The sequence below is a fragment of the Lemur catta genome, chromosome 15, assembly GCF_020740605.2.
Source record: "Lemur catta isolate mLemCat1 chromosome 15, mLemCat1.pri, whole genome shotgun sequence".
NCBI lineage: Eukaryota > Metazoa > Chordata > Mammalia > Primates > Lemuridae > Lemur > Lemur catta.
This window is the reverse complement of record NC_059142.1, coordinates 20682610-20701287: the sequence shown is the minus strand read 5'-3', so window position 1 is coordinate 20701287 and position 18678 is coordinate 20682610. Positions and strand designations below refer to the sequence as shown.

At 53.5% G+C, this 18678-nt stretch overlaps 1 protein-coding gene and 1 non-coding gene across 4 annotated transcripts in view; both read right to left on the bottom strand.

Moving 5' to 3' along the window:
• Window positions 1-429: 429 nt before the first annotated feature.
• Window positions 430-501, bottom strand: TRNAT-CGU. Its single transcript has one exon. It is a non-coding gene; the product is annotated as a tRNA-Thr (tRNA).
• A 15657-nt stretch (window positions 502-16158) lies between these two features.
• RAB11FIP4 (RAB11 family interacting protein 4) overlaps window positions 16159-18678 on the bottom strand; it is a 106083-nt gene continuing 103563 nt past the window's right edge. For all 3 annotated transcript variants that reach the window (XM_045525426.1, XM_045525428.1, XM_045525427.1), the window contains 3 exons: window positions 18522-18677; window positions 17190-17333; window positions 16159-16397 (listed from right to left, as the gene is read on the bottom strand). In XM_045525426.1, coding sequence (XP_045381382.1) covers window positions 16281-16397; window positions 17190-17333; window positions 18522-18677 — 417 coding nt within the window. In that variant the 3' untranslated portion in view covers window positions 16159-16280. The remainder of the gene's footprint in view (window positions 16398-17189; window positions 17334-18521; window position 18678) is intronic.

Genomic DNA, 18678 nt, shown 5'->3' with positions numbered 1-18678 from the left:
CCTCTCTGGAAAGTTGCCTGCCCCGTGATACACACAAATCGGGCGGGACCCGAGCCCCGCGGGCGACACCAAGGCTAGCGCGAGTCCTTCACCTTGGGTCTCAGTGTCCGGGTCGAAGAGACGGTGGGGACGGTTCCAGCCCTGCGCAGTGCGGCTGGGGGAAAGGCGATGCGGGGCCAGGCCAGCGAAATGCGGCGTGGCCGGGGCCGAGCTCGCCGGCAAGGCGGGCCACGAAAGCCCGGCCGGGAGCCCCACACATCACTGGCCCGGAGAGGGGGGCGCGGCCGACCGCGGAGCCTGGGGGAGGGGAGAAACTGGAGGACGCCTGAACAGAATCCTAAAAGGGAAAAAATGCCACGTAGAGGAGGGACCAACGGCACACGTGGAGACAACCGGCTTCCCACCGCCAAACTCCAACCTCCAGGTCTTAGGCACGGACGGGGTTCGAACCCGCGATCTTCGGTTTACGAGACCGACGCCTTACCACTTGGCCACCGCGCCTGACAGCCGAGCGAGGGGTGGAAGCTCTCAGTGGAGGGGAGGTGGCGCAGGCGCAGGAGGAGCGGCGCCCGGCCCTGTCCCCCGCCCCCCGCCCGGCCGCCCTTCCAGACCTTCCCGCCTGCCGGGTCCCGGCTCTCTGAGCGCCGCTCCCGCCCGGCTCAGGGGCCGCTCCCGCACCCGTCCCCCGCCTCTTGACCCCAGCCCCCTCCACTGTCCCCTGCCTCCGCCAGCCGCCTGCGGGACCCGAACCGTCGTCACGCAGAGCCAGGCCCCGCCCGCTCCCGCCTCTAGCGCCGCCCAGGGGCCCCGCGCGCGGAGAGCGGCCCCGGGGAGAGGCCGGCGGCGGATTCGAAAGCGGCGGCGGAGGAAGCTGGAGGCCCAGGCGAAGGGCCGCGGCGGAAGTGGAGGCGGGGCCGGCGCCGCGAGACCTTGGCCGGGTCCCTGCCACCCGAGTGGGCGGGGCGCGCCGCGGGGGTCGCGCAGCGGGAAGGCGGGGCGGCGGCAGGCGGGGCTGGCGCGCGGAGAGAGCCGCCCCGGGGGCGGCGGGGGTGACCTTCCTCGCAGACCCTGCGCAGGGCGGCCCTGTGGGAAGCGAAGTCTTCCCCTGCCGTCCCTGGCCCGGGCCTCGTGCGGAGTGGACTCGGAGGAGGCGTGTTTACACTGGGCGGCCTTGCCCGGGGGCGCCCCTGTGGGGACATAAGGAGACGGCCCCAGGGATGTTCGTGGCGACCGTGCTGGCGACAGTGGACGACTGGAGGCGACCCCAATGGGGGAATTGGATGGTGTGTCCTTACCGTGGGTCACGATTAAAAGGAACAGTCTAGATCCGAAAGACTGATTATCTGCATAGATAGAGCACAAAAGCACACATGAATATTTATTGGAAAATACAAAGGCGAGAGGGAGCCCGGGGCTGGAGGACAAAGGGAAATTTAACGTAATTGGTAATGTTTTGTTTCTATTCTATGAAAGAGGCAAAGGAGAGGGGTTGGGAACCTGAATGCTTAGTCTGATACTGTATACTTTTTTGGCAGATCTTTTATTATTTTCTTTAAATCAATAAAAGGGGGACATTAGGTTCCTCTGTCGTTGTTTGGACTGTGGCCACGGCACCTGTTCCAAGAGAGAGGCGAGTGGGGATGGGCGGGGGAAGAGAAGCCCTGCTCTCCGGGCCGGGGACAGTCAGGGGCTGACCGGTCGGCCAGCCTTTCCCAGTGCCCAGCCCTCCCGTACCCCAGCCACTCAGCGGGGAGCGCCAAACAGGCCCACCCTGCCACCACCACTGCCAAATTCAGCCTTATTTATGTGTAGAACTTTCCAAAAATATAAATTGTGAAGATTTGGTGGTTTAAAAAAAACAAAATTTACCATTTTAGCCATTTTTAAGTGTACAGTTCAATAGTGTTATGTATAATACATTCACATTGTTGTGTAACCAATCTACAGAACTTTTTTCATCTTGCTAAACTGAAACTCTATAGCAAGGAATCACAACTCCCCTTTTCTTCCTCCCTCAAACCCCTGGCAAACACTGCTTTACTTTCTAAAAGTTTGATCACTTTAAATAACTTCTATAAGTAGAATCATAAGTTTTTGGTTTTTTGTGACTGGCTTATGTCATCAGTTGTGACATCCACTGTCATAATGTCACTTAGCATAATGTCCTCAATTTTCATTCATGTTGTATAGCATTTGTCAGGACTTCATTTTTAAGGCTGAATAGTATTCCATTGCATTATGTACCATATTTTCTATATCTATTCACCAGTTGTGAACAGCTGCTTCCACCTGTTCGGCATCGTGCATAATGCTTCAGTGAACATGGGTGTGCAGATGTCTTTGAGGTACTTCATCTAATGCCATGAAGCTTTTCCCCTATGTTTTCTTTTAGGATTTTTATAGTTACAGTTTTTTTTTGTTGTTGTTGTTGTTGTGGTTTTTTTTGTGGTCCCGAGCTATAAGTTACAGGTCTTTTTTTTAGGTCTTTAATCCATTTTGAGTTAATTTTTGTAATGGTGTAAGGTAAGGGTCCAACATCTTTCTTTTGTGTATGGATATCCAGTTTTCCCAGCACCATTGTTGAAGAGGAGAATTCATAGCACTTGAAGTCACACCACTACAGAGAAGCACATTGTGTATGTTTATGTGTGTATAAAACAATGTAATTCAGTTATTCTGAGTTATATGGGTTTTTTTTTCACATTTTAACAAATTAGAAACCACAATGACAACTGTTAAAATTTATGGAGACTTATAATTAATTGGCAATTTTTTTTCCTTTTTAGTGGCACATAAAATAAGTTATTAAAAATCAATTTGGTGAATTTGATGAAATAGAGTCTATATAATACCATTAGGAGAATCAGATTTATATTTTCACAATTGTATATTTCATAGTGTCTTGATTTTGCTCACTTATCATTATAGGATAAACATTTCCCATGTCCTTAAAAGTGAATCTTTTTGTTGATTGTAACAGATGTACCACTCTGCTGCAGGGGAAACTATGCATGTTGGAGGCAGGGGGCAGAAAGCATATGGTAACTCTCTGTACTTTGTGCTCAATTTTGCTGTGAACCTAAAACCACTATGAAAAATTAAGTCTATTAAAAGAAAGAAATAAATTAACTACCAAGCTATAAAAAAACATGGAAGAACCTTAAATGTATTCTGCTGAGTAATAATAGGTAAGCTAAATATAAATAAATAATAAAGAAGCTGCTATAGTTTGAATGTCCCCCAAAGGTTCATGTGTTGGAAACTTGATCCCCAATGTGGTGGTGTTGGAGGTGGGGCCTAGTGGGAGGTGTTTGGGTCATGGGGGTACCACCCTCATGAACGCATTAGTGCCATTATTGCAGGAGTGATTTGTTATGGAGGGAGTAGTTTCCTTATAAAAGGACAGGTTTGCCCTCCCACCCTCTCTTTGCCCTTCTGCTATGGGTTGATGTAACAGGAAGGTCCTCACCAGATGCCAGCCCTTCAATCTTGGACTTCCCAGCCTCCAGAATCATGAGCCAATCCGTTTCTGTTCATTATAAATTACCCGGTCTGTGGTACTGTTATAGCAGCACAAAATGGTCTGAGACAGAAGCCAATCTGAAAAGGCTACATACTGTATGATTCCAACTGTATGACATTCTGGAAAAGGCAAAATTATGGAGACAGTAAAAAGATAAGTAGTTGCCAGGGGTTGGGGGGAAGGGAAGGAGGAATGTGTAGGGCACAGAGGATTTTTAGGTCAGTGAAACTATTCTGTATGATATAATGGTGGCTACAAGTCCATTATACATTTGTCAAGACCCAAAGAATGTACAACACCAACAGTGAACCCTTACGTAAACTAATGATGTATCAATGTAGGTTCATTGATTGTAACAAATGCACCCCTCTGGTGGGGGATGTTGATGGTGGGGGCGGCTGGGGAGATGGGAACTCTGTGCTTTCTGCTCAGTTTTGCTGTGAACCTAAAACTGCTCTAAAAAAACAAGTTCCATTAAGAAAACAACTGAAAATTAATTCTTGAATTATTTGCTCTCTGACCCCCTGCTATGAGTCACCATCAACCCTGGGCCACGCTGTGGTTGCTCCTTGTGTGTTGGGGGGGGGGGGGTCACTATGGGTTCGTCCAGGTCCACTTCTTCTTGGCTGAGTAGAGCTAGGAGCTGGTCTGGAACACAGAGCTCTTAGCAGTCAAGAATCGAACCTTACTCACCTTCATGCAATGTGGTTCAGAAAGAGCATCCAGTCATTCATTCCTATAGCAAATCCTCATTGAGCAGCTACTGTGTGCCAAACACTGTTCTCAATGCTGGGGCTATAAGCAGTGAACCAAATAGCACAGATTCCTGCCCTCATGGAGCTTCCATTCTTAAGTAAGCAAAACATACAGCAGATGGTAATAAGCACTAGGGAGAAAAATAAGGCAGGGTGGGGAGGAACATGCTTGAAGCTCTGACTCCAGGTGGGGCATGGGCAATATATATAACCTAAACATTTGTACTCCCGTAATATGCTGAAATAAAAAAAAATTAGAAAAAAAATAAGGAAGGAGTATAGGAAGTTCTAGGAGTGGGAAGGTTTGCAATTTTTTTTTTTTTTGAGGCAGTCTCGCTCTGTTGCCTGGGCTAGACTGCTGTGGCATCAGCCTAGCTCACAGCAACCTCAAACTCCTGAGCTCCAGCAATCCTCCTGCCTCAGCCTCCTGAGTAGCTGGGACTACAGGCATGCGCCACCACACCAGCTAATTTTTTCTATTTTTAGTAGAGACAGGGGTCTCGCTCTTGCTCAGGCTGGTCTTGAACTCCTGACCTCAAGTGATCCTCCTGCCTTGGCCTCCCAGAGTGCTAGGATTATAGGCGTGAGCCACCATGTCCAGCCATGGTTGCAATTTTAAATAGAGAGGTGAGGTAGGTTAAATATGGACACAAATTCTTTGCAGCTCCATCCAGAGGTGGAGTCGATTTCGCCCCTCTTTGGTACAGGCTGGCCACGTGGCTTGCTCTGACCAAAAGAATGTGGTAAAAGTGATGTTATGTAAGTTCTGAAGCTTAAGGCCTCGAGAGACCTTGCAGCGTCTGCCTCCACTGTCTCAGAACACCATCCTGAGAATGCCACGTAAGGATGACAGGCTAGCTCCTGCAGCATGAGAGGCCACAAGGAGTCACCCCAGCCCCAGCCAGCACCACCCACCAGACATGTCAGGTGGCCACCTCAGAGCTTCCAGCCCAACTGACCCTTCGGCTGGATGCAGCTGCAAGAGTGATTCCAGGCACATGCAGAAGAGGCACTGACAGCCTGGCACAGAATCGGGAAAATAAGAAATAAAATCATTCTTGCTATGAGCCACTAGAATTCAATGGTGGTTTATTCCATGGTAATAACAGTTCATTGATCCAGGTGGTCATATACAGCTCACACAAGGTTTGTGGGCTGGTGGTTATTTGCATGGAGTAGATAAAACTTCAGTGATGCTGGGTAAACGTGGCAGGGGTCGTGCCCAATGTCCCCTCAGCTGCCACTTAGTCTCAGTTCCCTTATCCACAAAATGGGAGTGTTAGCCATTAGCCATAGCCCTGCATTCATTAAAAATTGAAGAAGCTTCTTCATTATTCAGCGCTACAGTTAACGGGAGAGTGAAATGCCAGCTGACCCTTCTTCCTTTGGTGCAGTAGCAACCTGACACTTTTCCCTTTTGATCAAGTTTCACAGCCTCCATGAAAGCTCTAAATTAAGGCTGCTCTTAATGGGGAGGTGGAGGGGAAGTCAATGCAATCTGAAACTTTTTGGAGAGAATATGGCCACATTTTTAGTTAAATTAAACTGCTTTTCATATTTAAGGTTAGCACAGTTTATTTTTTTCTCTCCCTTTCTTCTCCTTCTCGGTATTTAGCTCCGTTACCTCTTCCTGACTCTTCTTGTTGGCAGAGTACTCACTCCTAACAAGATCCTTAAAGGAGCAGGGAAGGCTCATAGGTGCCTCATGGGATAAATCAAATCAGGTCTCCTCAGAAGTCCCAAAAGAAGGCAGGATCCTCAGGCAGCATCGCCCCCAAGCAGCTACAGTTTTGGGGGGTCTTTCTTTCCCTGAATGTGACTGTGATCTAGTGGACAGTCAGGATTGTCCATGGAGTTCCTGGAGTAAAGGGATCCACTTGGTTGAGGTCAAGGGACTGATGGACCAAGTCATTCCCCACATTTGGTCCAGCTTGGGTGGATGCCTTTTGGGAAAAGTGGATCTTCCGAGAGAATGCCTGGTGAGAGGAAACTGCAGCAGACCTACCGTTTCAGGTATCTATTGCTGCATATAACCAACTGCCCCAACACTTAGCTCTTTTTATTTATTTTTTATTTTTTATTTATTTATTATTTTTTTTTTGAGACAGAATCTCACTCTGTTGCCTGGGCTAGAGTGCTATGGCGTCAGCTTAGCTCACAGCAACCTCAAACTCCTGGGCCCAAGCAATCCTTCTGCCTCAGCCTCCCAAGTAGCTGGGACTACAGGCATGTGCCACCATGCCCGGCTCATTTTTTCTTTATATTTTTTAGCTATCCAGCTAATTTTCTTTCTATTTTTAGTAGAGACAGGGTCTCCCTCTTGCTCAGAGCTGGTCTCGAACTTCTGAGCTCAAACGATCCACTCGCCTCGGCCTATCCAGAGTGCTAGGATTACAGGTGTGAGCCACTGCACCTGGCCAACACTTAGCTCTTAAAACAACAACTTATTGTTTTTCATGGTTCTGTGGGCTGACCAGGCAGTTGTGCTTCCTCTGGTGTTGGCCGGGGTGCTGGGATGGCTGGAAGGTCCAACGTGGCCTCACTTGCATGCCGGCTCTGAGCTGAGAGCTAGTTCTCTTCCGTGGGGCTACTTGAGGTTCCTCACAGCATGGCAACTGGGCTTTCCAAGAAGGGGCATTTCAAGAGGAAGGAGGCAGAAGCTGCTAACCCTCATAGGGCCAGAGCTCAGAAGTCCCAGAATGTCACTTCAGCCACAGTGATGCATTATTTGCATCTGTTCGTCAAAGCAGTCACAGGGCCAGCCCAGAATCAAGGGGACGGGGAATAAGCTCCACCTCTTAATGGGGGAGTGGCCTGGACCTCGGGAGGGAATAAATGAGTGGCGCCTATAGAGATTCTCTCTGAATCTTGGCATTTGCTGGCTCTGTGACTTTGAGTATAGACAATATTTGTAATCAGTCCTGGGGCTGGGTCCCACAGAGGATGCAGAGATAGGAGGTGGGTCTCCTTTGTCTCCACCCACACCTCAAAAAATGGACTCATCTAGAGGGCTCCATAGTGGGTCAGGTTGGACCAGATACTGTCCCAGGCTCCCTCCAGCACCGACAGCCTCCTGAGTCTGTGTTCACAACACCCCCGATTGTAGAACGAGGGTCTCGCATAGACTCTGCCAGGGGCTGGCAAAGTCTAGCTTTGGTCTGGGGTCACCTGCTGAACTCGATACGCTGGGAAAGCCACCCCCAAAATTAGGGGTGAATAGCAGCAGAACTGGAGAAGTTATTTTCTCCCAGAGGGTCCAGTTGGGCTAGAAAGCAAGGATTGAGGGTCCACAAGCTTCCCTGGACTTGGTGCCATCAAACAGGCCGTAAGAAACGGGCTCAGATGGCAGCACCTTTGCACTCTGGGTTTGGGCCTCTCAAACTCCAGCTTTTTTTTTTTTTAACTCAGAAAATCTCAACATCATGGAGCCCAAGTCAGAGCTCATTATCATGATAAAGTCAGAGCTTGGGGTTTGTAATGAGAGCCAGGGCCAAACCAGGGGTAGCAGGAGAGGGAGGAGAACTTCTTGCAGCCCCAATCCCAGCCATCTGATGAGTTCCAGGAAGGACTGGCTTGAAGCTGGCTCCAGAGGTCCTGGGCCCCAGAACCCCCAGCCAAGCCCCAGAGGACTTGGCACCCTGTTGATTCCCTCAGCCCACCAGGCTGGACCACAGTGGCACCATCTTCCTTCTCAGGCCTCTCCTCTTGCTCCCCATACGTGTGAGCAGGGCTGCAGTTCCCCCCCACCCTGCTCCTCCTCCAGTCATGCCCTCTTCACTACCCCCTGCTCATGGAGAGCTGACCCAGGCTCCAGGGGTCACCCTGTGTCCTGCCTTCTCCCTGCAGCCTTCCCGGCCTGCAGCCCACTCAGAGCAGCCCATTCCTCGGGCAGGTCAGTCAAGTCCTGCTCTGGGATGACTCTGCTCCTTACCGGCTGCCTGGGCTCGAATCCTGGGTGACTTGTGGCCAGTGAGGTCACCTGCGGTGGCTCAGGTTCCTCACCTGTAATATACCCCCTTTGTAGGGCACTTGAGGGTTAGATGACCTAATACATGCAAAGCAGTGTTCTAAGAACTATGAGAAATAAATATCTGTCGTTTAACCTCCTAGTGTGTGGCATTCTTTTAGGGCAGTCCCAACTAAGACATTACCCAAGTCCAGGCAGCCTCATCTGTCTGCTCTGAGACTCAACCTGACCAGGCCACAGCCCTGCTGTTTGCTGAGCTAGCTGGCTTTTAGCTCCTCCTCACCTCAAGGCCTCCGTACCTGCTGTTTCCTCTCCTGGTTCCGCCTTTCCCCTCCCACATCCTCTCCGATCTCCCTCGCTGGGCCATCTCCTTCTCCTCCTTCCGGTCTCCATTGAAGCCCCCCCTTGCTTGACTCCTCAAATGAGCCCAGGTGCCCTTGTTATAACCAGCGATTCGCACCTCTAGCTGCACATTGGAATCATCTGGAAGCTTTAAAAAAAATCCCCGTATCCAAGCCCCATCCCTAGCCAGGGAATCAGAAATTGCTGGGGTAGGTGCTTTTATGAACCTCTCTTGTACATCCGGGGACTTCCTGTGCCGTGAGCATAAGAAGTGAGTCAGTTTTGCTCACGGTTGTGAGCCCAGCACCTCCCCATACTCCTGGCATTTATTAGGTGCTGGTGCAACATCTGCTTCATGCATGAATAAGACAGATCCTCCCTTGGCCCGCCAGGCTCTACACTGCCCAGCCCAACTGCAGGCCTTCCCACCTCTGCCTGTGCCCGCCCACCTCCCAGCCACCGTCCCCTGAAAGGGCCGTGCTTTCTTCTCGTCTCCCCATGTGCAGTTCCCTTAGCCCCTACTGTCCTTTGGGGCTCTGCTGCAAGCCCCTTCCTCAGGTGAAGCCATCCCTGCTCCTGACTAGGCTCAGTCCCCTCCCCGCAGCTGCAGCTCATCACCCTGGAAGTTCCTCCCTCCCCTAGGAGCCTGGAGACCCCCAGAGAAGCAGCCTTGCCTGCGCCGATCCCCAGTGCCTGGCACAGAGCTTGGTGCACGCAGTGGTGCTCAGTAGATGATGCTGGTTGGTTGAGTGATTTCTGTGCCCAGATAGTTTTGACTCATTTCAGGAGACCTTGGCCTGGGCCAGCAAATAACCCTAAAAGGCCCTCCGAGGGCCCAGCGAATTGATAGGACCCCACAAGGAAATACTTTTCTGAGTGGTGTGACATCTAGAGGGTGTGGGGATGACATCGGTTTTAATAGGTCAGGAAATGTTCTCCAAGACTGGCGATAGGGAACACACCTGTGCTGAGGCACAACCTGCACACCGTGGTGCTGGCTCCCACCCCTCTGCGGATGGCAAACAGGTACCCCCTTTAATAGATGTGTGAGTTGAATTGTATACCCCAAAAAGATACACAGTCCTAAGTCCTGGTACCTGTGAATGTGACCTTATTTGGAAATAGGGTCTTTGCAAATGTAATCAAGTTAAAATGAGGCTCATTGGATTGTCTGGAATTCACACTTAACCAGGTATCCTGCATTTTTATTTGTTGAATCTGGCAACCCCATTTGGGGAGGGAAGGCAAGTTGGAAGGAGGGAATGAAGGTCCAGGGGAACACACAACTCCCAGTATCTGGGGATGACTCCCTGTGAGCCCAGGAGGCTGTGTAAATCCATCGCGTGTCCACCCACCCAGGAGGACCATGGCACAAGGGCCTGCGTTGGGAGGTGGAGGGTCTGGGCTAAGATGCTGAGTCTGAGTGACCTGTGAAGCCCCTTTGATACTTGAAATCCACAGGCTTAAGGACCTGGGCCTGTGACCCAGGGGAGTCACGGTGGCTGACACGGAGGAAGCATGGCACTGGGACCCCACTGGACCCCTGGGAGGCCTTCACTGGGGGAGAACATGGTCACAGAGAAGATAAGGTATTCAAACATCACAGCCCTGTGGCTGGAATGGTGGTGTCATAGGGGCTTCTGGGATCTACATCCCCTCTCCTAGGGACAGCAGACTAGAACAGGGACTGGAAGGTGACCCTGTGCTCCAGCCTGCCCCGGGGAACAGCACCAGCCACCTGGGACCAGCACCCTGAGCGGGGCCTTGCTATTCCTAGGGGAGACCGTCCCCATAAGCTCCAGAACCAGGAGCCAGGATCCTTCCGCCCTCCCTCCCCAACCACAGAAACTCACAGTCAAGTCAGGCAAGAAGAGCAAACTGTTTATTTACACCGGGGTCTGCTGTACATGACAGTTCCCTGGAAGGAGCCTGCCGCTGAGAGCCTGCAGGTGAGGAGCTCGGGACCCTGGGACGCAGCCTCAGGGCCTCACCCCACACACTCCCCTCTCCCAGGGGCCCACAAGTGCAGGTCCCACCCCAGCCCGAAAGCTAAGCCTGTTTCCAAACACAGACTCCTTCCTGGGGCAAAAAACTTGAGTTGAATCCCATGAGAGTCACCACAGAGAGTCAGAAGCCAACTAACAAGCCCTTGGGGGGCATGAGGATACACGTGTGGTTTAGTCCACCTGGGCCCCGGGAGCCCAGCCAAGAAAGCTGGAAGCCAAAGGCTGCAAGCGAGTCCTCAGTGACCAGTAGTCCTCTGATCCCTGACCTTGGGCAGGTGTTAATGGCACTCTGGTCTGAGCACCTTGGCAGAGGAGGAGGGGCTGGGCAGGTGTTAATAGCAGGCAGGGACAGCAGCAAGAGACTCTTCCTTCTGCTTACGGGGCTCTGCAGCTGTTCCAGACACCAGATGAGGTGGCCCTAAATGCAGGCCCACTGGCAAGTGGTGGGAACCACACAGCCAGGGCTCCCTCTGGGGGCAGGGGCGGGTGGCACGTAGCCACTGCAGTCCCATGACATCCCCGCCGGGGCCAACGCCCCGGGTCAAAGAGCTGCGCTCTGCCAGCATCAACACCAACGCAGGAAGAGCTTTGTGGGAGAAGCGGCTTTACACAAGGTTACCCGGTCCTGGGATGCAAGGCTTCTAAACTAGCTGCAGGCTGGATGGGGGGCTAAGTGGCTCCTAGCCCCCTACGCTTAAGACAATAACGAAAGGTTCTGTACAAAGTTACCAAGTCTACAAACAAGGCTGAGTGAACCGAGGGGAACGGGGGCCTGATCCCTGTGGACAAACCCGCCAGGAGAGCTGGTCTGCCGGTGCGGCCTCACGTGGTGGAGGCACATGGATACAAAGCACACATTTACAGGGCTCGGGAAAGGTCTGGGCAGGCGAGAAGATGTAGAAAAGGGGGCAGTGGGGGGCGTGGAAAATCCTGTACAGTGGTGACAGGGAAGAAAAGGCACACGGACAAAGACCCCAAACCATGCAGACAAACACAGCCTGTGCAGCATAGCAAAGCGGACGGGTCCCAGGAGGAGGCAGGTCACCCCAGGGACAGCAGCACTTAGATCCTGCAGGAGAGGTGGCCTGGATGCCCTCCTGGGCGGGTGGCTCTGGGGCACAGACACCTCTATGTTACAGTCACAATGGAGAGAGGAGGAGCCTATAAGGTCAGAGCATCAAGGTCAGGTGGGAACCTTGTGCCTGGCGAGATAGTGGTGTTAAGCTTCGCCGGGGTCTATGCTTTTAGAAACACACCTTTCTAAAAAGTGGCCTATTTTCTCCAGTGGGCAGCAGACAGCATTGGCAGAAGGGCCTCGGAGTTGTCCTGCCACTCACGTAGGGCAGACCTGTGGCTCTGGCCTTTCCTGCTCCCTGCTGCTGCCCTGTTCATGTGTGCACTCAGAGCACGATGTCCTAAGACCAGTGCTCAAAGTCATACACTGAGGGCACGGTCCCTCCAACTTGAGGCCCCTTAGTGGGGCAGGCCTCAGTCTTACCAGCCTAAAGCATCACCCCAGAGGGGATGCCCTGGGTCCCAAAGGGAGGGTCAGGGTCTGGGAGCAAAGTCCATGGAAGAGACAAGCACTGAAGTCCTAAATGGCCCCTTCTTCTCAATTCAGAATCCACCTTGGCCCTCAAGAAGAGTCACCGTGGATCTGCCAGGTGACCAAAGTCATTTCCTGGGCACGGTGACTATGCAAAACTTTCCTGTTACAATCACATGTAGAGTTGAATTTTAGGTTTAAATGTGCTAAATGCATTAAACATACATATACACGAAGCACAAGAAGAGAGCTGAATTTCTCCCTGCTTCACCAGGCCCATGGCCCTGCAGGCTATGAAGTCCCTCCCTGGGACAAAGAGCCCACAATTGTGCCCTCCTGGACCCCAAGACCTGGCTGGGCCAGGGATCAGAGACTCGCCGGCAGACTAGCACCTGGAGCCTCCTGGGGGTGAGCCGGGATGCTGGTTTGGCTACTGGGGCTTCCTCACCTACTCAGAAAACAGATCAGAGGCAAAACCCACAGAGCCGGTGCCCCCTCCTGCTCAGCTGTGCAAGGAGGTGGCTGCTGTTTCTCAGGCTGCTTTCGGTATGACTGCCCCGCTTGTCAGTTCCCAGCTGACTCTGTCCTACCCCCACCTTGGAACTGGCCTGTGGACAATATAACCCAACAAGTGCCACCCACTGCCTCCAGGGGCACGCAGAGTGACCGTTCAGGCAGGCTGGTGACAACAGCTGGATCCGCCAGCTCCTGAAGGCATCTGGCCTCCCACGCTGGGGGTGAAGACCACTCAGTAACATCGTGACAGGAGAAGGCTCCCTCCCAGCAGAACTTGCTGTCATCCAGTGCCTGACTTAACAAGCCCAACAGCCATTTCCACTTGCTTTCTCTACCTCTGGCCAACAGCCTAGGACAGGGGAGTCTCACATTAGCATCACCTGGAGAGGACTTTCAACGTCCTGGTGCCTGGACCACACCCTCCCCAGGTGATTCCAATGCACAACCAAAGCTGAAAACCACTGTTTTAGGACCTAGTGCCTTGGGAAGTTCTTGGGCCTTGTGTTTTTAATAGGTCAGAAATAAAGTCATGAAAACAGAATTGCCCTGTGACAACTGTCAAATAAATAACCCAATTAAAAATAAAATAACCTAGGTCTAACTCTGGCCAATTCGAAGTGAAAAAGAAAAAGAAAACATCTTATTTTTTTACCAGAACTTTCTTATACTTTCCCACGGAATACGGGCTAGCTGGACCAGAAGGTGCTTCATTTTCTATTAGATACTGTATATAAAAGCTCACTTGCTGGTTCAGCTCATTTCGTTTGGCTTACAACTGAATGTGAGGACAGCTCAATGTCACGTAAAATTTGAGTCTCCTACAGAAACCTCTGCCCCACTTAAAAAACACCTCTAGACCTCAGACTGCGGTTCATCCCTACTTGGCAGGGTTGTCGGGTTTAGCAAACACAAACAACAAAAGCAATAAAACAAAACACATCCGCCCCCACCCCCAGGATACTCAGTTAAATTACAATCACCTGGGAGCTCCTCAATTCCATGCCTGGGCCACACCCACACTGATTAAACCAGAATGTCTGAGGATTCAGTCCCAGTCATCGGAGTTTTTAAAAATCCCCCCATTTGAAATATGTCCCAAGTATTGGGTGGAACATATTTAACTCTAAGAATGCTTTGTTGTTTATCTGAAATTCACACTTAACTGGGCCCCGCGTACTATCGCGGCCCCACGGCTGAGATAAGAGCCGAAGCACAGCAAGGGGGCAGGCTCCGTTCCACCACCCAAGGCTCAGGGGGCCTCCGTGGCTGCGACCCCCGGGGCGTCTGCCCCCCTCGGGCACGCTTTCAAGCGCAGAAGAGCTTGATCTTAAAATACACGTTCTTAAAAAGCCAAGCTGGCCGGCGAGGTTTTATAAGACATGTGTTCCGGCTGAAGAAGGCCGGAGTCGGCTTGAGGGTGCGCTGCTACCTGGAATCCAGGCCCTGATTTAAAAGCCAGCCCTCCTCCAGGGGCCTCGGCGGCACCGCGCCAGGTCCGCGGGGCCCTTCGGACCCGGCGCCCGGTCCCACGGCGCCCCCTGGAGGGAGGAGCCCGCAGGACGCCCCAGGCTGACAGCCTGCCCCGCCCCGCTTCCGGCCGCAGGGATTCCTCCCCACCTTGCGACTACCTGACTCCGCCTCGGCAGCGCTCGCTAGAACGCCACGCCAACGCAGCCCGAGGGCACATTCCGTTTTACGTATAAAATACTCACCCCGGGCTGAGCCCCCCAGACCAGGACCCTGGCTTGCCTGGCCTCTCTGCAGGACCCAGACCAAACCTACATCACAATTTGTCTTCTTCCTTATAGTTGTGGCCATTCCTTCCTACTAGCAAATTCTCCAGAGACCCACTCCTCATGCCTTCTTTCACTGCCCGCTTCTTCTCAGGCCCTCGGGGGAGCCAAGGAGACCAGTGTCCTAAGGGGTTGGGGGACTCCCTGAAGACCCGCCCCCTTCAGAGCCTTCCTGGTGCGGGGGGCTCACAGGGTCCTGGGTCAGACCAGTGCAACGCATCACGTGCAGCACGAAACAAATCCCATACATGTGATTAAAAAGAAGTCACACAATCCAACAAAAGCACAAGTTGCCTGGAATGGGGTGAAGACTGGCTCTGGCCACAGCCCTGCCTTTGTCAAGCAGGGGGCACACCCAAGTCCCCTCCCCCTCACCTCACTGCCCTCTCTCCTCTGCCTACGCCCCTCCATGCCCCTGCCCAACATGCCCAGCCTTCCTCTTAACACTAGATGTGCTGAAGAAAACAAGAAACTGCGGGGGGGGGGGGGGGGGCTGGGAAATAAGACCATACGTGTTTATATATTTGGGTTAAGGAAGGAAATGAATCACAAGCCATATAAAATTGAGATAAACTGGAAAACTCTAAGGAAAGTACCATATCTACTCCCAGCCGTCTAGAACAAAAGATCCCATTAAAAACCATAGTGTGCATTCACCATGTGTCAAAAGGATGGAAGACTAAGGTTTCCCTGCAACTTTCCCAACTGGCCCCCAAACTGCACGGCATTGGCTCCCCTGGCTGAGAACCAAACACATGTGTGTTTCTAGGGGCTGGACCAATCAGGCCTTGCTGTGCCTAAGAGGAGCCCAGGGCACGGATCTGAGATCCAAACCGAAGGCCTGCCGCCACCAGGCTGCGTGGAGAACCGAGATGGTGGGCCAGGAGAGACGGCCCATCCGTGCCTCTGTCTGAAGACGCAGCCCTGGGGAAGGAAACTGACAGGAATGGGAGCTGGGCTCCTCCCCCGAAAATCTCTTTGGTTGCCCAATGTCAGCACCTGCCTTAGACACCCCTGTCCCACAACCCTCTTTGTCTCCTTCCTTTTTATCACTTCATATTACACCCAAGTGAAGGCTGCTTATTTTTCACTGTCTTCAAGACAAAACACAAAGGGGGGTGGGTAAGCAGGGATAGGGGAGTACACAGAGAACTCTCCAGAATGAGGATGCCCTGTGCTAGCTCCTCTGCAAACCTGAGTCCCCTGGACACCGTGCACATGAGTCGCAGAGGGCTGCTGGCCAGGGCAGGGCAGCTCAGGGAGGGGCCTTCCTCACGGCGCCCCCAGATGCCCCCCCCTTCCTCCTCTCTGAGCTTGAACACCTGGGCTAGAAAGGTGGCCAAAGAGTTGGCGAGGACACAACTGTGGGGCATTCCAACTCCTGGAGAAGATCACAATTTTGCTCCCACTCCCAGGGGGATTAGGGGTGGGGTGAAAGAGCCCGGCTCACTAGAGTGTATTTTAATCCTTATCCCCAGAGGTAGAATCATTTTATCCAGTACCTGAAACACAAGCTTCCAGTTCTTGTTATTACAGTAACTCCTGATAGCAGACCTTGCCCCCTCCCACTTCCAGAACCCTCTGACCCTCGCAAAGGGGCCACAAAGTGCATGGACAGCTACTGTGCAGACATCACCCACAGCCACGGCCCCACGCTCACCCCTGGCCCGTGCACATGGCCTCCCCACAAATACACCAGGACACGCAACGCATGGTGGCCAGAGATACATTTACAGTGTGAGTGTGAGGCCCGGCCTGGGCCTGCATCCTCGGGCAGGGTCTGCCCCTCGGTCCCAGGGTCCTGAGGCTGCTCTGCAGCCAGCGCCCATGTCTCAGTGTTTGATCTCGAGGATGGAGGGGTTGTGGTCCAGGATGGCGAGGATAATCTTGTCCATGTACTGCCTCAGCCGGAAGTTGATCTCCTCCTGCTCCTTCAGGGCTTCCATCAGCTGAAGGGAATGAGAAAGACCAGTCAGAAGCCGGGCTGGGGTGCGGGCACAGCCCAGATTCTCCGGCTTGCAGCTGGCCAGGGCCTGATGACACAGGGCCTCAGGAGACCGTGGGCAAGGGCGGGCCCCAGAATGACCTCAGCACTTGGGTGCCAGGACAAGAGTCCAGGGCAGTGGCTCAGCTCCACATGGGGAGTGTTAGACATGCAGATGCCCGGGCCCTACCCCCGAGACTCCAATGGAATTGGTTTGTGGAGGTCCCCAGGGCATTTGGAGGCCTGATCTTCATAATCTCCCCCCAGCATGGCAGAAAGAGCAGCCTCTGGCCCTGGAGAGAGCCGGTCCCTCTCCCTCCCCAGGAGGGTGAGCCTGTGTTCCACAATCTGTAACGTGGAAGTGTTTCCACAAAGCCTCAGAGTTATCGGGAGATTACGTGAAAACATCCTGCAGAAGTAGGTGCTCATGAAATGCTAGTTTCCTTTCCCTCTTGGTTTGGGGGAGGGGAGGTATAGCCCACCCTGGGCTCACATGTTGATGGAATCAACTAGCCAATCGGCACTTTTCTGGCAGACCTAAGGCTCACACTCCACCCTGCTGATAAACCCATGCTCCTTCCAGCACGTGCAGAACTCAGGTCTGACTTAACTTCTCCTGCAGCCACTGCACCCCCCAGCCTTGGCCTCTGTCACTTGGGGTAGCTGCAGATGGGACCCTCAGGCCAGTCCCTGGTCACTGTGACAAGTGGGGGATGGGGGCCCAGGCCCCAGAGCAAGCACGAGTGGAGGCGATTACCTCGTCGCGTGAGGCTGTGTCTATTTCCGCAGCCAGGGACTGGGCTTTGGTCTGGGTGGCAAAGAGGTTCTTTGCTTCATAGAGGCTGAGGCTCAGGATCTGTCCGTTCAAGTCGTCGTTCTGATCCCGCAGCTTATGATTCTCCTACAGAGAGTGGGGTGACATGACATCAACTCTCAGAAGCATCCAGAACCCACTGGAACCCACTTCTCGGCATCTACCGTCTCCTGACTGCCACCAGCACCAAGCCCTCAGGTGTGCGTCACAGCCAGCGCAGGAGGTCACCGATGCTGCAGCCTTCCCCAGGCGCTGGAGGGCAGGAGGACTGGGTCCTGGTCTGGGGGCCAGGTGTCCCAGGAGTTCACGGGGTTCCAAGGAGGAGGAATCACAGCCCCGCTCGGGGCAGCCATGTCTCCAGACAGGACCATGGCTCCTGGCCATGTCCTCCTTCCTGGGGCCCTGTGTGGGGACACCACCCACCTGGCAGCTCAGTCTCCGCCACTGGCCCTCCCCGAAGGAAAGTGATGCTCTGGGTTGTCTGAGCAGGCAGGTCAGCTCATCTCCCCGGCTCCCCCTGCAGCCGGGCTCTGCAGTGCCGCCCGGCGGAGCTGTCTCCAGGGGCCTTCTCACTCTGGAGTGCAGCTGACCCCGCAGAGCTCTGCCCAGATCCCATGCCCAGCCCCACGCTCCAGCTTTCGCCTGAAGGCCCTTAATGCTCACACCTGGGACCTTGGGAGCCCCCTCCAAACCGGGAGGTGGCTGGGGTTTAGGATTGCTGTGGGACACAGCCACCCGCACCTCTGCCTGCCGTGGAGCAAACTCAGAGGTGCAGCTTACGCTGCAGAGTCTCCCACCTGCAGGGTCAGGCTGAGCTGACACTCCACCCAACACCACTCCCTCCCTCGCCTGGCCACTGCCCCTTCCTGACCCTGCTCCCCACCCCATCCTACCCCTGAATGGTGTCCAACTAAGGGACTGAGCCTGGGAACTACTTGAAATGAAATCTCACTCCTGAACCCAGCACAGCCAGGCATTCGTGCAGCTGGGTAGTCTCATTCTCCACCCCGAGCACCAAGCACAGGAGACTAGTGTCTATTTCTTTCTATGGACACCAGGGACAGATCCTGGCATTTCCACCAGACAGAGCCTACAGGCAAGTGGCTTTACCTGAGCTGTGAAATGGGACAGCCCTGACGATCAGGTTGTCAGTGAGCAGATAAGGATGTGGGAGGGAGGGGTGCTACAAGCTCTGGGCTCCCCTGCCATGGTCCCTGCCCAGGAAACCCACACGGGTGGCCTGGCTACCTCGCCCCGCTGGACACAGTCTCCCACCTGCTTGAGCCGCTTGACCTCGTGCTCCAGCTCCACCTCACGGGCCCTGGCATTGAACTCGCCCAGGCCAGATGCGCTGCGGCCCCTGCCCGGCCGCTCGCAGTCCAGCTTGTACATCTGCAGGTGCTCCAGCTCCTTCCGCAAGTCCTCGATGAGC